This window comes from Lampetra fluviatilis, chromosome 11 (assembly GCF_964198595.1).
Source record: "Lampetra fluviatilis chromosome 11, kcLamFluv1.1, whole genome shotgun sequence".
In the NCBI taxonomy this organism is placed as follows: Eukaryota; Metazoa; Chordata; class Hyperoartia; order Petromyzontiformes; family Petromyzontidae; genus Lampetra; species Lampetra fluviatilis.
This window is the reverse complement of record NC_136285.1, coordinates 8,959,209-8,977,838: the sequence shown is the minus strand read 5'-3', so window position 1 is coordinate 8,977,838 and position 18,630 is coordinate 8,959,209. Positions and strand designations below refer to the sequence as shown.

At 40.7% G+C, this 18,630-nt stretch overlaps 1 protein-coding gene across 1 annotated transcript in view; it reads right to left on the bottom strand.

Moving 5' to 3' along the window:
• Positions 1-1,234: 1,234 nt before the first annotated feature.
• The window catches only part of FAM107B (family with sequence similarity 107 member B), a 30,577-nt gene continuing 13,181 nt past the window's right edge, over positions 1,235-18,630 (bottom strand). The window contains exons 3-4 of the mRNA XM_078860761.1: positions 7,817-7,967; positions 1,235-1,384 (exon numbers count right to left, since the gene is read on the bottom strand). Of these exons, the coding sequence (XP_078716887.1) occupies positions 1,235-1,384; positions 7,817-7,967 (301 nt within the window). The remainder of the gene's footprint in view (positions 1,385-7,816; positions 7,968-18,630) is intronic.

Genomic DNA, 18,630 nt, shown 5'->3' with positions numbered 1-18,630 from the left:
CATGGGGAACGGTTGTGTCGCGGTTAGCACGCTGTGCTACGAAACTGGTGACCCGAGTTCGATTCATGGTCAACACCAGTGACAATTATCTTAACCGTTCCTGGGCCTCCTCTAGGTCTACCCAGCCTCAAATGAGTAGCTGGTGCAGTGTGTAAATATCGCCACGTTAGAGAGAAATGTGACCGGGCGTGGAGTGAACACCCACTCTCTCATGCACTGTGCCAGCCTTCGGAGGTGCTCGCTAACAGCACTTGCCCCAAGTCTCTTAAAAGTTATATGGGGGATCTTTATCGTTGTCATATTTACTTTTTGGCAGATTCATGTTGACATTCCCACAATCTAGAATTCGCCAATGTACATGGTGCAAATGCCATGTTACATTTTATAAAGACTGTATTCGTTTTTAAATAATACCATGCTTTTGAAAGAAAATCGTCATTTAATCCCCAAAAAAGCTAGGAGACCACTGCACATAGCATTTTTTCCAAAACATAAAAGCAAGGTTAAACATTGAGAACCGCTATAATCCACGTGCAGTTTCCAGTTCTTAAGTCACAGGATGCTTCAGAATGTTAGCATTCACTTGAAACGACCAAGAAAAAACTAAATCCGATTCTTCAAAACCAGAAAGTCAACGATATTGCTGGAAAGGAGCGTCTTTCTTTCGCTGTTTGCAGGAACTGATCAAACAGTTGGGCACTCCGCTTTTGAAGGAAGGCGGACGAGCAGCTTTAAATACTATTTTTGCAGCTGCTTTTTCATGTTCTGTGATCCAGCAGGCGGCGTTGGGGGGACCAAGGGTGGAACAGTCGGGTTTTTACAATCGGGTTTAATTGTCTTTTTATATTAAACCCGATCATCTGAGATTGGGACAAATCCGCTTTAATTGGTTCTAATTGCAGAACCGCACTTCGCCAACTTCTCAACGATGGGCTTCATCCATTCCAAGCTAAGGAACTCACTGGCGCCCACGATTGTGGAGGAGAAGCTCCTCGTGTTCATCAAGACCAACCTGCCCGCCGCATTCTACGACTCCCCCGTGCCCGACGCCCCCCCCTCCGAGTACGATAGCAGCACCGACGAGGAAGCAGCCTAAGCCTTGTATCAGAGTTTCGTATTCATTAAACCAGGTTTTAATTCCCCGAAATCGGGTTTAATTGTATTAAAGAAAAAACCCGATGCCTGCCGCTGGAAAAATCGGGGTTTTTCCACCCATGGGGGGGGGGGGGGCTGGTCACAGTTGCTCTGCAGGCGTTTCCAACGAAATGATTTGCTCTGTGGTCAACACCATCGACATTGGTCTCAGCCGTTCTTTGACTTTCACGAACTCCGGCACATTTCCGTTCTCCACGTCCTCCACCGCGTTCTCCCTTTCCTTTTCAGTCTGCAAAAAGATATTCAGCATTGTCATAACCAACGATTAAATACAATTCAGAATAAAAAAACACTGCATGCACATGACTTCCGGTTTGATTGTATGCAGTTTGCTATGCAGAAATGAGAAAAGTCCAAGCGTCTGCCTGTTAAAATTAGTAGTGAGGGTAGCACCTATTTCTTTTGGCAACCCAGTGCCAGTGGTGGAAATGCCAGGTCTCAGCATAGCAGGAGTTGGGCTCTCCATAAGATGACTATATACGTACATATAAACCAAATTCACTTTCTCAGCTGTTTTGATGTAGAGTGTGAATAATAAACAAACTATTTTGGTGGTATGGGAGAGTAACACCATTCCCAAGGACTGTACAAAAGGCCTAGTCGTGAGACTTCACCAAAAGGGACAGCTTGGAAACTGCGATAACTGGCAAGGAATTAGACTCGTTTAGCTTCCTAGGAAGGTCTCCTGCAAAATCCTGTTCAACAGGATGAACAGTGCCCTTGACCAGACCCTGCAGAAAGATTAAGCTGGTTTGAGAAAAGAGAGAGAAAGAGAGAGACTCATTCAGACGCTGTCTTTCCGGCAGACCTGTTCTTCACCTGAGGACGGCTGCTTGCGTTGTGACCGAAACGTCGTGAGAATTATTTAATTCTTAATTTTAGAACTTTCGTGACTGCAGGAATTATTATTTGGTTCTTTCGGTTAAGTCACGTCTAAAGATAAAATAATAAATTAAATTAAATAATAGAATACGACGTTTCGATTGCAACACAAGCAATCATCATCAGGTATAATGAAATAGCGACATAAAATCTAACCAGAAAACTATAGACAGACATATTAGCAGACAGATATCACCAAGATACATAGCGGGAGCAACACAGGTAACAGAGAGGGGTGATCGTCTCTGTGGGGTGGCCTTAAATAGACAGAGGGGGGGGCGGAGGCAGAGAGAGGGAGGGGGGTTAGAGAAAAAATTAGCATATCAATGAGTGGTCAACAGACGTGGTGCTGCACGGCAAGTAAGCCTGAAAATCAGGAGGACACACTAAAATTAAATAACCTAGTAAAATATCGAAATGTTATGTAATACAACACAGAGAGTCTGTCAACACACAATTAACGCATAGCCTGGTTGATTACGTATTTCAAAGATTGCTAAGTTAGAATTTAAGTGTGAACATTCTAAAGAGGACACAGGCAGAGAAAACAAGTCGCCAGAGAGAGAGAAAAAAGATACTATGGGAACCTCATTTGCCAGTAAAAATATGATAATTGGTTTTTTACCCTTCTATCTGGCAACAAAACTGACACCTTTTTACAAGGAGTCATGTTTGCATAGACCGCAATACCTGCAGTCGGTCATGTTTGCATAGACCGCAATACCTGCAGTCGGTCTATGCAAACATGACTCCTTGTAAAAAGGTGTCAGTTTTGTTGCCAGATAGAAGGGTAAAAAACCAATTATCAGAAAAAAGATAAGCTTAAAACTTCCCCGTAGAAGTGGTTCAATCTTAATTTTAGAACTTTCGTGACTGCAGGAATTATTATTTGGTTCTTTCGGTTGTCACGTCTAAAGATAAAATAATAAATTTAATTAAATAATAGAATACGACGTTTCGATTGCAACACAAGCAATCATCATCAGGTATAATGAAATAGCGACATAAAATCTAACCACCCCACAGAGACGATCACCCCTCTCTGTTACCTGTGTTGCTCCCGCTATGTATCTTGGTGATATCTGTCTGCTAATATGTCTGTCTATAGTTTTCTGGTTAGATTTTATGTCGCTATTTCATTATACCTGATGATGATTGCTTGTGTTGCAATCGAAACGTCGTATTCTATTATTTAATTGAATTGATTATTTTATCTTTAGACGTGACTTAACCGAAAGAACCAAATAATAATTCCGCAAGTCACGAAAGTTCTAAAATTAAGATTGAACCACTTCTACGGGGAAGTTTTAAGCTTATCTTTTTTCTCTCTCTCTAGCGACTTGTTTTCTCTGTCTGTGTCCTCTTTAGAATGTTCACACTTAAATTCTAACTTAGCAATCTTTGAAATACGTAATCAACCAGGCTATGCGTTAATTGTGTGTTGACCGACCCTCTGTGTTGTATTACATTACATTTCGATATTTTACTAGGTTATTTAATTTTAGTGTGTCCTCCTGATTTTCAGGCTTACTTGCCGTGCAGCACCACGTCTGTTGACCACTCATTGATATGCTAATTTTTTTTCTCTAACCCCCCTCCCTCTCTCTGCCTCCGCCCCCCCCCTCTGTCTATTTAAGGCCACCCCACAGAGACGATCACCCCTCTCTGTTACCTGTGTTGCTCCCGCTATGTATCTTGGTGATATCTGTCTGCTAATATGTCTGTCTATAGTTTTCTGGTTAGATTTTATGTCGCTATTTCATTATACCTGATGATTGCTTGTGTTGCAATCGAAACGTCGTATTCTATTATTTAATTTAATTTATTATTTTATCTTTAGACGTGACTTAACCGAAAGAACCAAATAATAATTATTTAATTATGTTTTATTTTTATTATTTTATTATTTCCCTTCTACGTGACTTTACCGAAGGAACCAAGAAGAGGAATCCCTGCAGTCACGAAAGCTTTAAATCGAAATTTAAGAGAGAGGCTGCCCCCCGTTTCACTCGACGCAATATCATAGAACAGTGCCGGGAATGGAAAGCCCCACTATACCTCAATGTAATCGATTTTAAGAAAGCTTCTGATAGCATACACAGAGACAGTCTTTGGAAAATCCTACAGACATATGGCACCCCACTAAAACTCATTGAGCCGATCAAGAGCTTCTATCAAGAAATTGAATGTGCCATCCTGGTCAACAACATTACCTCGGGGACTGGTTGCCCGTGGCATCAGGGCTATGCCAAGGATGCATCCATTCACCAATTCTCTACCAGGTTGCCATTGACTGGGTTACGAGATGCACCACATGAGACTTTCCAGGGGGAATCCAGTGGCCCCCCTTCTCAGTGCTCGAAGATCTGGATTTTCACAGATGAAAGCTCTGCTCTCTTCTAAATAAACCCATATGCAGGAGAAAACAACTCGGTGGAGTCAGTTTGCTGACCAACCAAGGCTTGCAGATAAATGTAGAACAGACCAAATAAATTAAAATCAATACAACAACAACAATCAAGGTAAAACCACTGGAACAGATTGAAATTTTACATACCCTGGCACTGTAATAAGCAAAGAAAACTCCACCTCAGAAGACCAGACTAAACAAGGCAAGGACACACCTTCTTCCAACTGAGAAACGTCTGGAAGTCTGGCCAATACAGTTTAAAGACGAATATATAACAGCAATGTAAAATCAGTGTTACTGTACAATAGTGAAAGTTGGGAGAACCACCAAGATAGACATGAACTCCCCATCAATATTCCACAACAACTGCCTGAGGAAAATCTGTCGCATCTTCCGGCCAAACAAGATTTCAAACCGGGACCTGTACATCAAGACCAATTCAAAAGATGCACAGCGCGGGGACGTAACAGAGAGAAGACTCAGGTGGCTGGGACACGTGCTGCGAATGGAACCTGAGTCCAGAGCGAAAACTGTTGGTTATGGACACCAAGAGGGAAAAAAATCACGGGGTAGGCCTAAAACCACCTGGAGACGCACCATTAAAAACTAACTAAAGACCTTGGGCCTGTCTTGTGGTGAAGCAGAGAAAGCTGCTAATGACCGTCCCGGCAATGGCGTGGGCTTGTTGCAGCCTTATGCTCCACAGGTAGCGAACAGGAGTAAGCAGAAATTCTAGATTTGAAGCTTTCGTGACTGCAAGGATTCATATTCTTAGGTTTTTTCGGTAAAGTCACGTAGGTAAAAAATTAAAATTAATAAAAGTAAAATAAAAATTAAATAAAAATCACGACGTTTCGGAGGCAACACAAGCTTCCGTCTTCACTTAATGCAGCAGTCGTGCTGTGACTGTTCCACCTGAAGACGGAAGCTTGTGTTGCCGCCGAAACGTCGTGATTTTTATTTTATTTTTATTTTACTTTTATTAAAAAAAATTACCTACGTGACTTTACCGAAAAAACCTAAGAATAATCAGAAATTATTACTTCATTTATGTTTCTGAGTTAAGCATTCGTATTGTAAATATATATATTGGAGTTCAATGCTTACATTAGTACAAGTTTCACACAGGCAAGCAGGAAGGAAATGGTTATGCAGGCACCATTTGACAGCATACAGGTTATGTATATCGCAACTGTTTTAGTCTTAGGAAATGTCGTCTGTGCATTCTGTGTTGTTAATGTTATAGCAGCAGCCTTCATTTTCAAAGACAGCACTGCTCAGATCATCGAATGAAGGAAACTGGAATAAATGGCCCAATTTGACAAAGCTTGGATATTGAAGTGATGCTTGCCAAAACCGCTGCTTCCCAGAGGACATCCCATACAGAACTACAGTGTCATTTAAAAGTGTCACCTCAATTCTCTGGCCATTTTCAAAGAAAGCTGGGCTTTAAAGTCACTGGGGAGTTTAATACCCTTCTCTCTATAAGCCCTGCATGAAGTGATACATTTCAAAGGGAAAAGTACCAAACTTTGTCATTTTCTGGAAAATGTGCTATTGCATAAACACGTGAGCAGCTCTGATTAGACACTTGCAGTTTATAATGTCACATGTGCTCCACGTTCGTACCAAGCACATCCACACTTTAGAGTATTCATCCCTATATTTACAGCTGTAGGGTTCAGAAAAGATGTTTCCTGTGTTGAATAATTAACTCATCCTCTAACATTCCACATCAGTGGAATTTTAAAGTTAAAATTAAATAAAAAGTATGATTACACATCCCCCCACAAAGCCACCAATTATATGTTTGTCTCATCAAACATTAACTGTTTTCACACCTCATTTCCAAATAAACTACCCACTGGAAAACATCCCATACTTCTTGCTACAGTACAGCTATAATTTATCCAGCAATACCAATATAAATTGAATACAAACTTTATTCAGATTGTGGTTTTACTGAGATCATTACGAGTATATAATTAAAAGTACATGATGGTATTACACATTACATGTCGTTCTATTTTCATATAAACACAAACCAAAACATGTTTTTATATTATATGGTCACTAATGACAGCAAATCACATAGTATGTTGTGGAATGACCCATAAGTTACGTCACACCTCTATTTTACACACACACTAAATAAACGAGCGGTATCTTGGCGATGTCTCTAGAAGGCGACTTGACCGCGTTTAAGTGCAAGATCCAAACGTTGTGACTTTTCTGAGCTTAATGGGCCTATGGCCAAACCACCCACAGTGCACCCGACCTCGTCAGACCTCAAAAGCTGAGCAGCCTGGATAGCGCTCGGGTGGGCGAACATTGCCCACAAGAGGCAGGCGTTACAGGCGTCGCGGGCATCAGAGGGCACTGCAGCAATTCCCAGTCTAATTCTGCACTCCACCAACTTTCACCAACCCACACTGACCACAGATGTGATATATGTTCATTTATCGCTCATGGCCCGCGAGACATGCGGAAGCCTTAAACATTGACAGCAGCTTTCGTGACTGCAGGGATTCATCTTCTTGGTTCTTTCGGTAAAGTCACGTAGAAGGGAAATAATAAAATAATAAAAATAAAACATAATAAAATAATTCTCACGACGTTTCGGCTCCGACAGACCTGGTCTTCACCTGAGGACGGCTGCTTGCGTTTAGCCAAAACGTCGTGAGAATTATTTTATTATATTTAATTTTTATTATTTTATTATTTCCCTTCTACGTGACTTTACCGAAAGAACCAAGAAGATTGGCAGCAGCGTTCGCCTAAACTACCCAGCCACCTATTTTGCATGTTCTCCTCGTGGCCATGTGGATGAGTGGATGTTTCCTCCGGGTCCTCCAGTTTTATCCCTCCACATTTAGAATCGACGTGCGTTTACAGTAATTTGCCCGCTATAAATTTACACACGATAAGCCACTTCGTTGAGCTATCAATTGTGGCCAGGTCGCTTCTGAGAAAGAGCTAGACAGCTCAGTGGGCCTTACGTGGTAAAATAAAAAATAAATACTTTAGTTTTTTTAATGTCACGGGTTAAATTGATCCCTACAGTCACAAGAGGCGCTATGCATAGTACAGTATATATATGAAAGTACGAGTTGAATCATAACCCTGACTTTGAATAATTATAATTTATCAAATTGCCAGAGTGGTGAATCGTTAAATCCCTCGTGTCAATCCACTGCTGGAGTAGGGCCTCCCCACGCCATACATGCAGTGGCCCAGTAAACATGGGACATTGGGCCAACGTAAACTTTGGCCCAACGTCGCATACCTACTGTGTTTCGGGCTGTTTGACCACGACTGTGTAGTTTTATTGTAAATCTTTTTACTAGTTTTGGCTGAACAAACACAAACCTGCTCGATCTTCTCGTATCTCTTGAGCAGCTCCACGTCGAACATGGACTTGGGCCTCTGAGCGTCGAGGTTGCGTTGATGGAAGTGTTGGTCCCTCCGTCTCTGCTCCATCACCTTCTGCAGCTCGGGCTTGGTGCGCAGGAGCACCCCTCTGCACGCCAGGCAATAATATACAGGTCAACTCCCCCTATTCCCAACCCTATTACTCACAGCTCCTATTATCCATGGTCTGCGAAAATGCATGCGTGTGACCCTATTTATTATTTTAGCCACAATTACCCATAGTTTTTCCCATACTGCTTTGCTGGAAGGATTCCTCTTATCAGAATTTGTTCATAAGAATCATGTGGCAAAGCCATCCTATTATCCACGGAATGTCAATTTTTCCTGGTGATAAGTGGAGTAACATCACAGAGAACCCAGAGGATAATTCTAGATTTGAAGCTTTCGTGACTGCAAGGAATCATATTCTTAGGTTTTTTCGGTAAAGTCACGTAGGTAAAACATCAAAATTAATGAAAATAAAAGAAAAGAAAAAGAAAAATCACGAAGTTTCGGAGGCAACACAAGTCTCCGTCATCAGGTGGGACCGTCACAGCCGAATTAGCTGCATCAAGTGAGGCAATGATTCAAGAAGTAATCCCTTAAAAGCGAGTTGAAGGGGGGAGGAGAGGGGGGGGGGAGCTCATCAGAATGTGGTAGCCAATGAATGGAAACGTATCGCGAGGGAGGGGGGCGGGGCTCAAAGACAGCACGGAGTGCTAAGTACAACGCATCGGGAGGGGGAGGGGGGCGTGGCCAAAACAATGGACGACGGCTTGGACGCGGTTGCCGCTGCACACGCCAACACAATGGACAGAGAGGAGGAGGGGAGGTCTGATACACATGATAGACAAAAGAACGAAAATGCCCATGTTTATACCAATGCTGGCTGAACAATGAAGAGAGCACTGCCAAAAAAATAACTGGGGATGTTAACACTCGGTAAAGTAAAGTAAAATAGTGCCTGTCAGATAAGATGGTCCAAAAAAGTGTAATTAAGTCTTTTTTGCGTGGTTGATAACATCTTTCCAATGATTACTAAGTTTTTACCCATCATCACGGTTAAAATTATGTCTGTGTTTGTATATTTGTATGGCTTCGTGTACAAACCTTTGATGGTAGCCGGGAGGTTTGCAGAGAACCTTGGTCTCGGAAAAGACAATTTCATGAGAGCCCACCGAGTTGTAGCAATGATCGGCAACGGCAGAAGAATCAGTTCTGCCGTGTTTCAGATCTGACTTGTGCTCGTGGACACGATCAGAAACATGACGTTTCGTTTCTCCAATGTAGCAATCACCACAAATGCAACTCAATTTGTAGACTCCAGGATACTGTAAGTCAAGAACGACATCCTTCACAGATCCATCTGTGAAGGATGTCGTTCCTGACTTACAGATCCATCTGTGAAGGATGTCGTTCCTGACTTACAGTATCCTGGAGTCTACAAATTGAGTTGCATTTGTGGTGATTGTTACATTGGAGAAACGAAACGTCATGTTTCTGATCGTGTCCGCGAGCACAAGTCAGATCTGAAACACGGCAGAACTGATTCTTCTGCCGTTGCCGATCATTGCTACAACTCGGTGGGCTCTCATGAAATTGTCTTTTCCGAGACCAAGGTTCTCTGCAAACCTCCCGGCTACCATCAAAGGTTTGTACACGAAGCCATACAAATATACAAACACAGACATAATTTCAACCGTGATGATGGGTACAAACTTAGTAATCATTGGAAAGATGTTATCAACCACGCAAAAAAGACTGAATTACACTTTTTTGGACCATCTTATCTGACAGGCACTATTTTACTTTACTTTACCGAGTGTTAACATCCCCAGTTATTTTTTTGGCAGTGCTCTCTTCATTGTTCAGCCAGCATTGGTATAAACATGGGCATTTTCGTTCTTTTGTCTATCATGTGTATCAGACCTCCCCTCCCCCCTCTCTGTCCATTGTGTTGGCGTGTGCAGCGGCAACCGCGTCCAAGCCGTCGTCCATTGTTTTGGCCCCGCTCCCTCCCCCTCCCGATGCGTTGTACTTAGCATTCCGTGCTGTCTTTGAGCCCCGCCCCCCTCCCTCGCGATACGTTTCCATTCATTGGCTACCACATTCTGATGAGCTCCCCCCCCCTCTCCTCCACCCTTCAACTTGCTTATAAGGGATTACTTCTTGAATCATTGCCTCACTTGATGCAGCTAATTCGGCTGTGACGGTCCCACCTGATGACGGAGACTTGTGTTGCCTCCGAAACGTCGTGATTTTTGTTTTTATTTTATTTTATTTTCATTAATTTTGATGTTTTACCTACGTGACTTTACCGAAAAAACCTAAGAATATGAACCCAGAGGATAATAGTATCCGTGATACTGGTCTCCCACATCACCATAAACAACAGAAGTTCTCCTCCATAATAGAGGTTTTTGGCTTCTCTTGTACACTACTCGTATTACAATGCACGTGCTTATATTGTTCCCAAGCTAATTATAAATTGTGCTTTCACGGTACTTAACGACTGGGAAAATGTGATGTTTTCAGTTCAGTTCTATGCATTCCTCATTATAAAACTTTTTTTATGAAAAAAATTATCCTTGCTCATTATTTCTGCCAGAAAATTTTAACTATAAATATGAACTTAATTAGATTGCATATATTTTTTCCCCATTAAAAGTGTATTGAAGATTATTTCATGATTGTACTAAAATGGACAATATGCATTGCAACTGGATGGTTGATGAACGTAATGCCAATGTGAAATGGATGAGTCATCAAATGAAACGTAAATTGTCCAATATAATTAATGCACTAATTTTCACCACTGGGGGAAAATAGCATTGTCCACATCACATTATGGAGAAGACAAACTTCCCCATTGTTTAAAGCACACACGCACAACATTGCTATAAACATATCCATTACCATGTGTGGTGTTAGTTTCCTGTGTCAACCCTGACTACATTATTTCCCACTTTGAAGTCTGAACAACACCTGTGCAACTACTCTTACCAGGTTAACGGTTATATTACAGATATGATCCACGTGTCACCCCAACTTTGTCGTGGATAGGAGTGCTACTTCACTGTAATTCTACTGAATCCACACAACGATTGGCTAATGACTCGGTAGTGAGCTGACCGTCTTTGTACTCCTGTTTATTAAAGCTTACATCATCAGCATAATCGGCATTATGTAGGTCACCGTGTTACATGAATAACAATGCAGCAGACTCGAACAAACACCATGATAATTGTCTAAAATGGTGCAGGTATCTCATCGAAATTTCGAAACAACGTTGGGATTGTTGGACACCCACAACTCCCTTCTGCCGTGGCTGTGTCCCCGATGCCTTCCCACAATCGTGACCTGGTGAGAGATGTACAGGGTGGTCCTGATGTCTTGGGACCCTCATTTGATTCTCAAAAATTGTATTATTATTTTTTACGTAAGGTTTATTTAAAACATAAATGAATACGCAAAGGAAAAAACACATTTTCTGGGTCAATTAATTTGGGGTCACAAGACATCTGGACCACCATATATATTTGGTGGGCTGGATTGTTTACTAGATTTCCAGGAAACGTGGCAATATTTTTAATACAGAATTATATTTTACATTTAAAAAAGGGGTTATTTTTAGTGTCACACGTACTACACCATGTTATCCAATGCCGTAACCACAAAGGGGGGAACGGCTGTTTAACTTATTTCGCACCGTGCATAGGCAACTGTGCTAATCGGAGGTGCGGGGGAAGGACAACAAACGAAACACAAAAAGCAGTTCTATGACAGAGAACGTGTTCACATTCTACGCTACTAAATATTTTCAGTTTTTACCCATTTTTCTTCGCCATGACAAACGATATAATCTTCAATAACAAAGTGGCGTGTTCATGCACCGAGAGACAAATAAAAATAGGTTCATGGTTCAGAAAATTAGAGACCGGTAATGAGCGTGGACAAAATTGAGTGGGCTTAATGTAGGACACAACGCTAGAAACGCTGATAGCCAATGGAATGGTAATTGAGGGAGAAAAGGCCGCGTGGACGAACACTGTGGAGGTGGGATTAGTCCGTGTGCGTGCGGCAGTGAGATAGAACGTCACTGTTCAGACTAAAATATAGAGCCTACATGCACCTGAACCTCGTCTTAAAATATTACACTGCCACTGCTTTTGACTCGCATGTATTTCGCTTTAAAGCTTGAGGACGGCTGCTTGCGTTGTGGCCGAAACGTCGTGAGAATTATTTTATTATGTTTTATTTTTATTATTTTATTATTTCCCTTCTACGTGACTTTACCGAAAGAACCAAGAATATGTATTTCGCTAATGACCGCCAAATACCTCGTTTGTCAGTTGTTATATAAGCCTTAAGGACCCTGTACTAGTTCTCCGCAATTTTAATGTTTTTTGTTGTTGCTGCTGCTGCTGTTGTGCTCCGGCTCTACGGAATCTTTGGTTCAAAACAGGCAGGCGACTGGCTCAACGGGATCATCCGTGGTGAACATCAAAATGTAATTCTAGATTTGAAGCTTTCGTGACTGCAAGGATTCATACTCTTAGGTTTTTTCGGTAAAGTCACGTAGGTAAAAAAATAAAATTTCTAAAAGTAATAATAGAAATGAGGGCGGGTCTCTTGGAATTTTGCCTCACTTGATGCAGTAATTTTAGCTGTGACGGTCCCACCTGATGACGGAGACTTGTGTTGCCTCCGAAACGTCGTGATTTTTGTTTTTATTTTATTTTATTTTCATTAATTTTGATGTTTTACCTACGTGACTTTACCGAAAAAACCTAAGAATATGAACCCAGAGGATAATAGTATCCGTGATACTGGTCTCCCACATCACCATAAACAACAGAAGTTCTCCTCCATAATAGAGGTTTTTGGCTTCTCTTGTACACTACTCGTATTACAATGCACGTGCTTATATTGTTCCCAAGCTAATTATAAATTGTGCTTTCACGGTACTTAACGACTGGGAAAATGTGATGTTTTCAGTTCAGTTCTATGCATTCCTCATTATAAAACTTTTTTTATGAAAAAAATTATCCTTGCTCATTATTTCTGCCAGAAAATTTTAACTATAAATATGAACTTAATTAGATTGCATATATTTTTTCCCCATTAAAAGTGTATTGAAGATTATTTCATGATTGTACTAAAATGGACAATATGCATTGCAACTGGATGGTTGATGAACGTAATGCCAATGTGAAATGGATGAGTCATCAAATGAAACGTAAATTGTCCAATATAATTAATGCACTAATTTTCACCACTGGGGGAAAATAGCATTGTCCACATCACATTATGGAGAAGACAAACTTCCCCATTGTTTAAAGCACACACGCACAACATTGCTATAAACATATCCATTACCATGTGTGGTGTTAGTTTCCTGTGTCAACCCTGACTACATTATTTCCCACTTTGAAGTCTGAACAACACCTGTGCAACTACTCTTACCAGGTTAACGGTTATATTACAGATATGATCCACGTGTCACCCCAACTTTGTCGTGGATAGGAGTGCTACTTCACTGTAATTCTACTGAATCCACACAACGATTGGCTAATGACTCGGTAGTGAGCTGACCGTCTTTGTACTCCTGTTTATTAAAGCTTACATCATCAGCATAATCGGCATTATGTAGGTCACCGTGTTACATGAATAACAATGCAGCAGACTCGAACAAACACCATGATAATTGTCTAAAATGGTGCAGGTATCTCATCGAAATTTCGAAACAACGTTGGGATTGTTGGACACCCACAACTCCCTTCTGCCGTGGCTGTGTCCCCGATGCCTTCCCACAATCGTGACCTGGTGAGAGATGTACAGGGTGGTCCTGATGTCTTGGGACCCTCATTTGATTCTCAAAAATTGTATTATTATTTTTTACGTAAGGTTTATTTAAAACATAAATGAATACGCAAAGGAAAAAACACATTTTCTGGGTCAATTAATTTGGGGTCACAAGACATCTGGACCACCATATATATTTGGTGGGCTGGATTGTTTACTAGATTTCCAGGAAACGTGGCAATATTTTTAATACAGAATTATATTTTACATTTAAAAAAGGGGTTATTTTTAGTGTCACACGTACTACACCATGTTATCCAATGCCGTAACCACAAAGGGGGGAACGGCTGTTTAACTTATTTCGCACCGTGCATAGGCAACTGTGCTAATCGGAGGTGCGGGGGAAGGACAACAAACGAAACACAAAAAGCAGTTCTATGACAGAGAACGTGTTCACATTCTACGCTACTAAATATTTTCAGTTTTTACCCATTTTTCTTCGCCATGACAAACGATATAATCTTCAATAACAAAGTGGCGTGTTCATGCACCGAGAGACAAATAAAAATAGGTTCATGGTTCAGAAAATTAGAGACCGGTAATGAGCGTGGACAAAATTGAGTGGGCTTAATGTAGGACACAACGCTAGAAACGCTGATAGCCAATGGAATGGTAATTGAGGGAGAAAAGGCCGCGTGGACGAACACTGTGGAGGTGGGATTAGTCCGTGTGCGTGCGGCAGTGAGATAGAACGTCACTGTTCAGACTAAAATATAGAGCCTACATGCACCTGAACCTCGTCTTAAAATATTACACTGCCACTGCTTTTGACTCGCATGTATTTCGCTTTAAAGCTTGAGGACGGCTGCTTGCGTTGTGGCCGAAACGTCGTGAGAATTATTTTATTATGTTTTATTTTTATTATTTTATTATTTCCCTTCTACGTGACTTTACCGAAAGAACCAAGAATATGTATTTCGCTAATGACCGCCAAATACCTCGTTTGTCAGTTGTTATATAAGCCTTAAGGACCCTGTACTAGTTCTCCGCAATTTTAATGTTTTTTGTTGTTGCTGCTGCTGCTGTTGTGCTCCGGCTCTACGGAATCTTTGGTTCAAAACAGGCAGGCGACTGGCTCAACGGGATCATCCGTGGTGAACATCAAAATGTAATTCTAGATTTGAAGCTTTCGTGACTGCAAGGATTCATACTCTTAGGTTTTTTCGGTAAAGTCACGTAGGTAAAAAAATAAAATTTCTAAAAGTAATAATAGAAATGAGGGCGGGTCTCTTGGAATTTTGCCTCACTTGATGCAGTAATTTTAGCTGTGACGGTCCCACCTGATGACGGAGACTTGTGTTGCCTCCGAAACGTCGTGATTTATTATTTTATATTATTTATACTATTACTTTTAGTAATTTTATTTTTTACCTACGTGACTTTAACCTAAGAGCATCAAAATATAGTTGACTCAAAATGTATCTACACAGCGCAACGAGGACCCGCGTATATCCTAAGGCAGTACAAAATGTATGCTCCATTATTTGTTTCAGACCGTTCACCATTCGACAATTCTGACAATGGACCTCTCCCCCCCCCTCTTACCACCCGAACAGCACTCACCCATGCACTCTCCATCTCCCTTCTTTTCTAACGCTTACGCTCACGACGTAGTTTGTCTGAACGTATGTTTTTTTGCGTTTGCTTGCATATTTTCTCCGGCTGTGTCCTTGGAGCGTGCGGTGCATTTGAATGTTTAACAAAATATCGCTTTAGAAAGACAAAAAACAATGTTGTAGATGGCTGTCCTTGAGCATGTGCCCCCTCATACCCTCATGGGTAGAGAATTGCTGTGTTGAGTTGGTGCCCGCATGGGCAAATGCTGTTGCATGACTCCCCTTAAAATACATTGTTTGGTTAAATGTATTTGTTGACGAGGGTAAGAAACGTTCAGCCTTAAGCTGTTTTGTATGAATGACCCGTGGAGGACCTTGGTGAAAAGAAAAGGAAATTACGGCAAATAAATAATAACGTTGGAAACACTGAGGAGCAAACACGTTCAAGGAATTTTTTCGATTTAAAGCTTTCGTGACTGCAGGGATTCATCTTCTTGGTTCTTTCGGTAAAGTCACGTAGAAGGGAAGTAATAAAATAATAAAAATAAATAAAAATAAAACATAATAAAATAATATAATAAAAAAATGTTTATTACTTCCCTTCTACGTGACTTTACCGAAAGAACCAAGAAGACGTTCAAGGAAAACAACAATATTCAACAAGTCACGCACCACTCAAGTAACAGCGGCAGGCAACACACAAATATATAATCGACTCGTGTGGTGTTCGCTAACCACATGTGCAAGAAAATGGGTCTCTTAAATTAAATCAAGGAGTTTAAAAACAAGCCCTCCTCTGTGCGTCTCCTAGCATCAGAGGCGCGGCCGCTGTGTGGGTGTTGTGCGGATTATTTATGGGGGTTTTTTTTAATCGAAGTTGTGCGAGCACAGCCCGAAAGTCCCCAAATGTCAAACGTGGCGAGCAACAGACAGCACGAGTAAGAGTTGTCACATCTCTTCAATTGATCTCGGTTATATGAACTTGAGATGTAGACGATTAAAAAAAGAGACATCCACAGCTTTTTTGAGGGAGAGAAAAAAAATCGTGATATACTTGGAGATTCATCTTCTTGGTTCTTTCGGTAAAGTCACGTAGAAGGGAAGTAATAAAATAATAAAAATAAAACATAATAAAATAAAATAATTCTCACGACGTTTCGGCTACAACGCAAGCAGCCGTCTTCAGGTGAAGAATGAGACACTACCAAGCTAGGAGCTTATATATAAGCTGGGTTGGAAGTGGAAGAGCGCCTTAACAAAAAAAGAATGTGCATAGAAAGAACCAAGAAGATGAATCCCTGCAGTCACGAAAGCTTTACATCGAAAAATACTTGGAGATGTGATTTACCTGCTGCACAAATGTGATATAAATGCCGACTGCGATGGAAGCTGTAACTATGTACGTACGTGTGCTGAACTTCTTTCGCACCGTACATAGCCAGCCGTGCTAATCGGAGGTGTTACATGAACAGTCATTGGCCAAGAGTTACCAGCAGTCGCATAGATTTAATATAACCACTGTACAGTAATTCTAGATTTGAAGCTTTCGTGACTGCAATGATTCATATTCTTAGGTTTTTTCGGTAAAGTCACGTAGGTAAAAACATTAAAAAGTAAAATAAAATAAAAAATCACGACGTTTCGTGGCTGTGACGGTACCACCTGAAGACGGAAGCTTGTGTTGCCTCCGAAACGTCGTGATTTTTATTTTATTTTACTTTTATTAATTTTATTTTTTTACCTACGTGACTTTACCGAAAAAACCTAAGAATATGAATCACTGTACAGTAGTTTATATAATCAAACATATTATAAATAGGGTGTGCTAGTATTAACATATAGCTTGCCAACAGCGATTGTTGGCAGCAAGTAATGGGCGCCTGTGCCTTCGTGATGTCACCAATAACCACCAATCCCGAGTGAGACAACCCATAGCTTCCAATGTGGGGCTGTGGCCCTGCTTTGGCATGGCCAATGTGTGAGGCCACATTTGCACAATACACAGAGTGACTTTTTTCTTGCAGGTGTGGCAGTTTTAATGTCAGCTAAGCCTGTTGGAACACTATTCAATTGTCCTTACGATGAAAAGATGAAAAAGGAGATTTAGGAGGTTTGGTTTTTTAATATCCCTACAGCAGGAAATGAATAAAGCTCCTTCAGTGTGTGTACAGGTTGGTGCAGATGTCTTGTGACCCCCATTTAATTCTCTAAAACTTTTATTTTTTTCGGTAAGGTTGATTTAAATCAGGTTTATTAGACAGGGAAATTAATGTACAAATGATAGCTTGTGTTGCCTCTGAAACGTCGTGATTTTTTATTTTATTTTAATTTTATTTTTATTTTATTTTACTTTTATTAATTTTAATTTTAATTTCTTACCAACGTGACTTTACCGAAAAAACCTAAGAATATGAATCATTGCAGTCACGAAAGCTTCAAATCTAGAATAAATGATAAGGGATCACAAGACATCTGGACCAGCCTGCACAACTGCCAACGCTGAGTGCTGTATTCCATACGATGCAGACAATGTTAAAACAATGGTGTCAACAGTCTTACGCTGTCAGCCATTTGTCTATCTCTCTACACTCGCGACCATAGCAGAGCTCCATCTCCATACTAGAATTGCTTTTACCTTTAGATTTGTGAGGCATGATACTCCTCCCGTTTCTGCATTATTCTGATCGCAGGATGTGGCTGTGCAATCTCGATCGTCTAAATGCCCGCGCTTCGGAAACAATCTAATAGGTCGCCTGTGTTATGCTCAATAAAGCAAGGCATTCTGAAATCGATAGGAACCCGTCTTAAATTTTTTTTTAAACATCCACGGTTAATTATTTGTTGCTCAAATTGGTTAACGTAGCCAACCTCGCCTTTGTCTACTCGTGCTAAAAGCCTGCTTGTAAAGTGTAACCTTAAAACTTTAAAACAACTTTCATTCGATTGAGCATGTTCAAACTGCGCAGCATTCTTCCAAGACCAGTTTTTCAGGTCCTGGTATTTTTCGAATACCTCGTTAACAAGGGTGCCTCTTCTCTCTCTGTTCATGTTTTGATTTTCAGTTTGGTTTGCTGTTTAATTATCAAGCCCTTATTATTTATTTTGCTGCTTTATCCCCAAAAGTTGCATTGCTTCGGAAAGTTCATATATTATGTAGTGATATATTACATACAATATACAATCATAACGATGGAAAGCAATAATTCAATCCAACTGCATTCTAATTAACCATGTTACTATGAAGGATACAGATGTGCATAAAGAGAGCACCTACGAGCAAGAACGGCTGAGGAGTTTGATGACAAGGATGGTGGCATAAGCAGGATATATCCCATATTCTTAGGTTTTTTC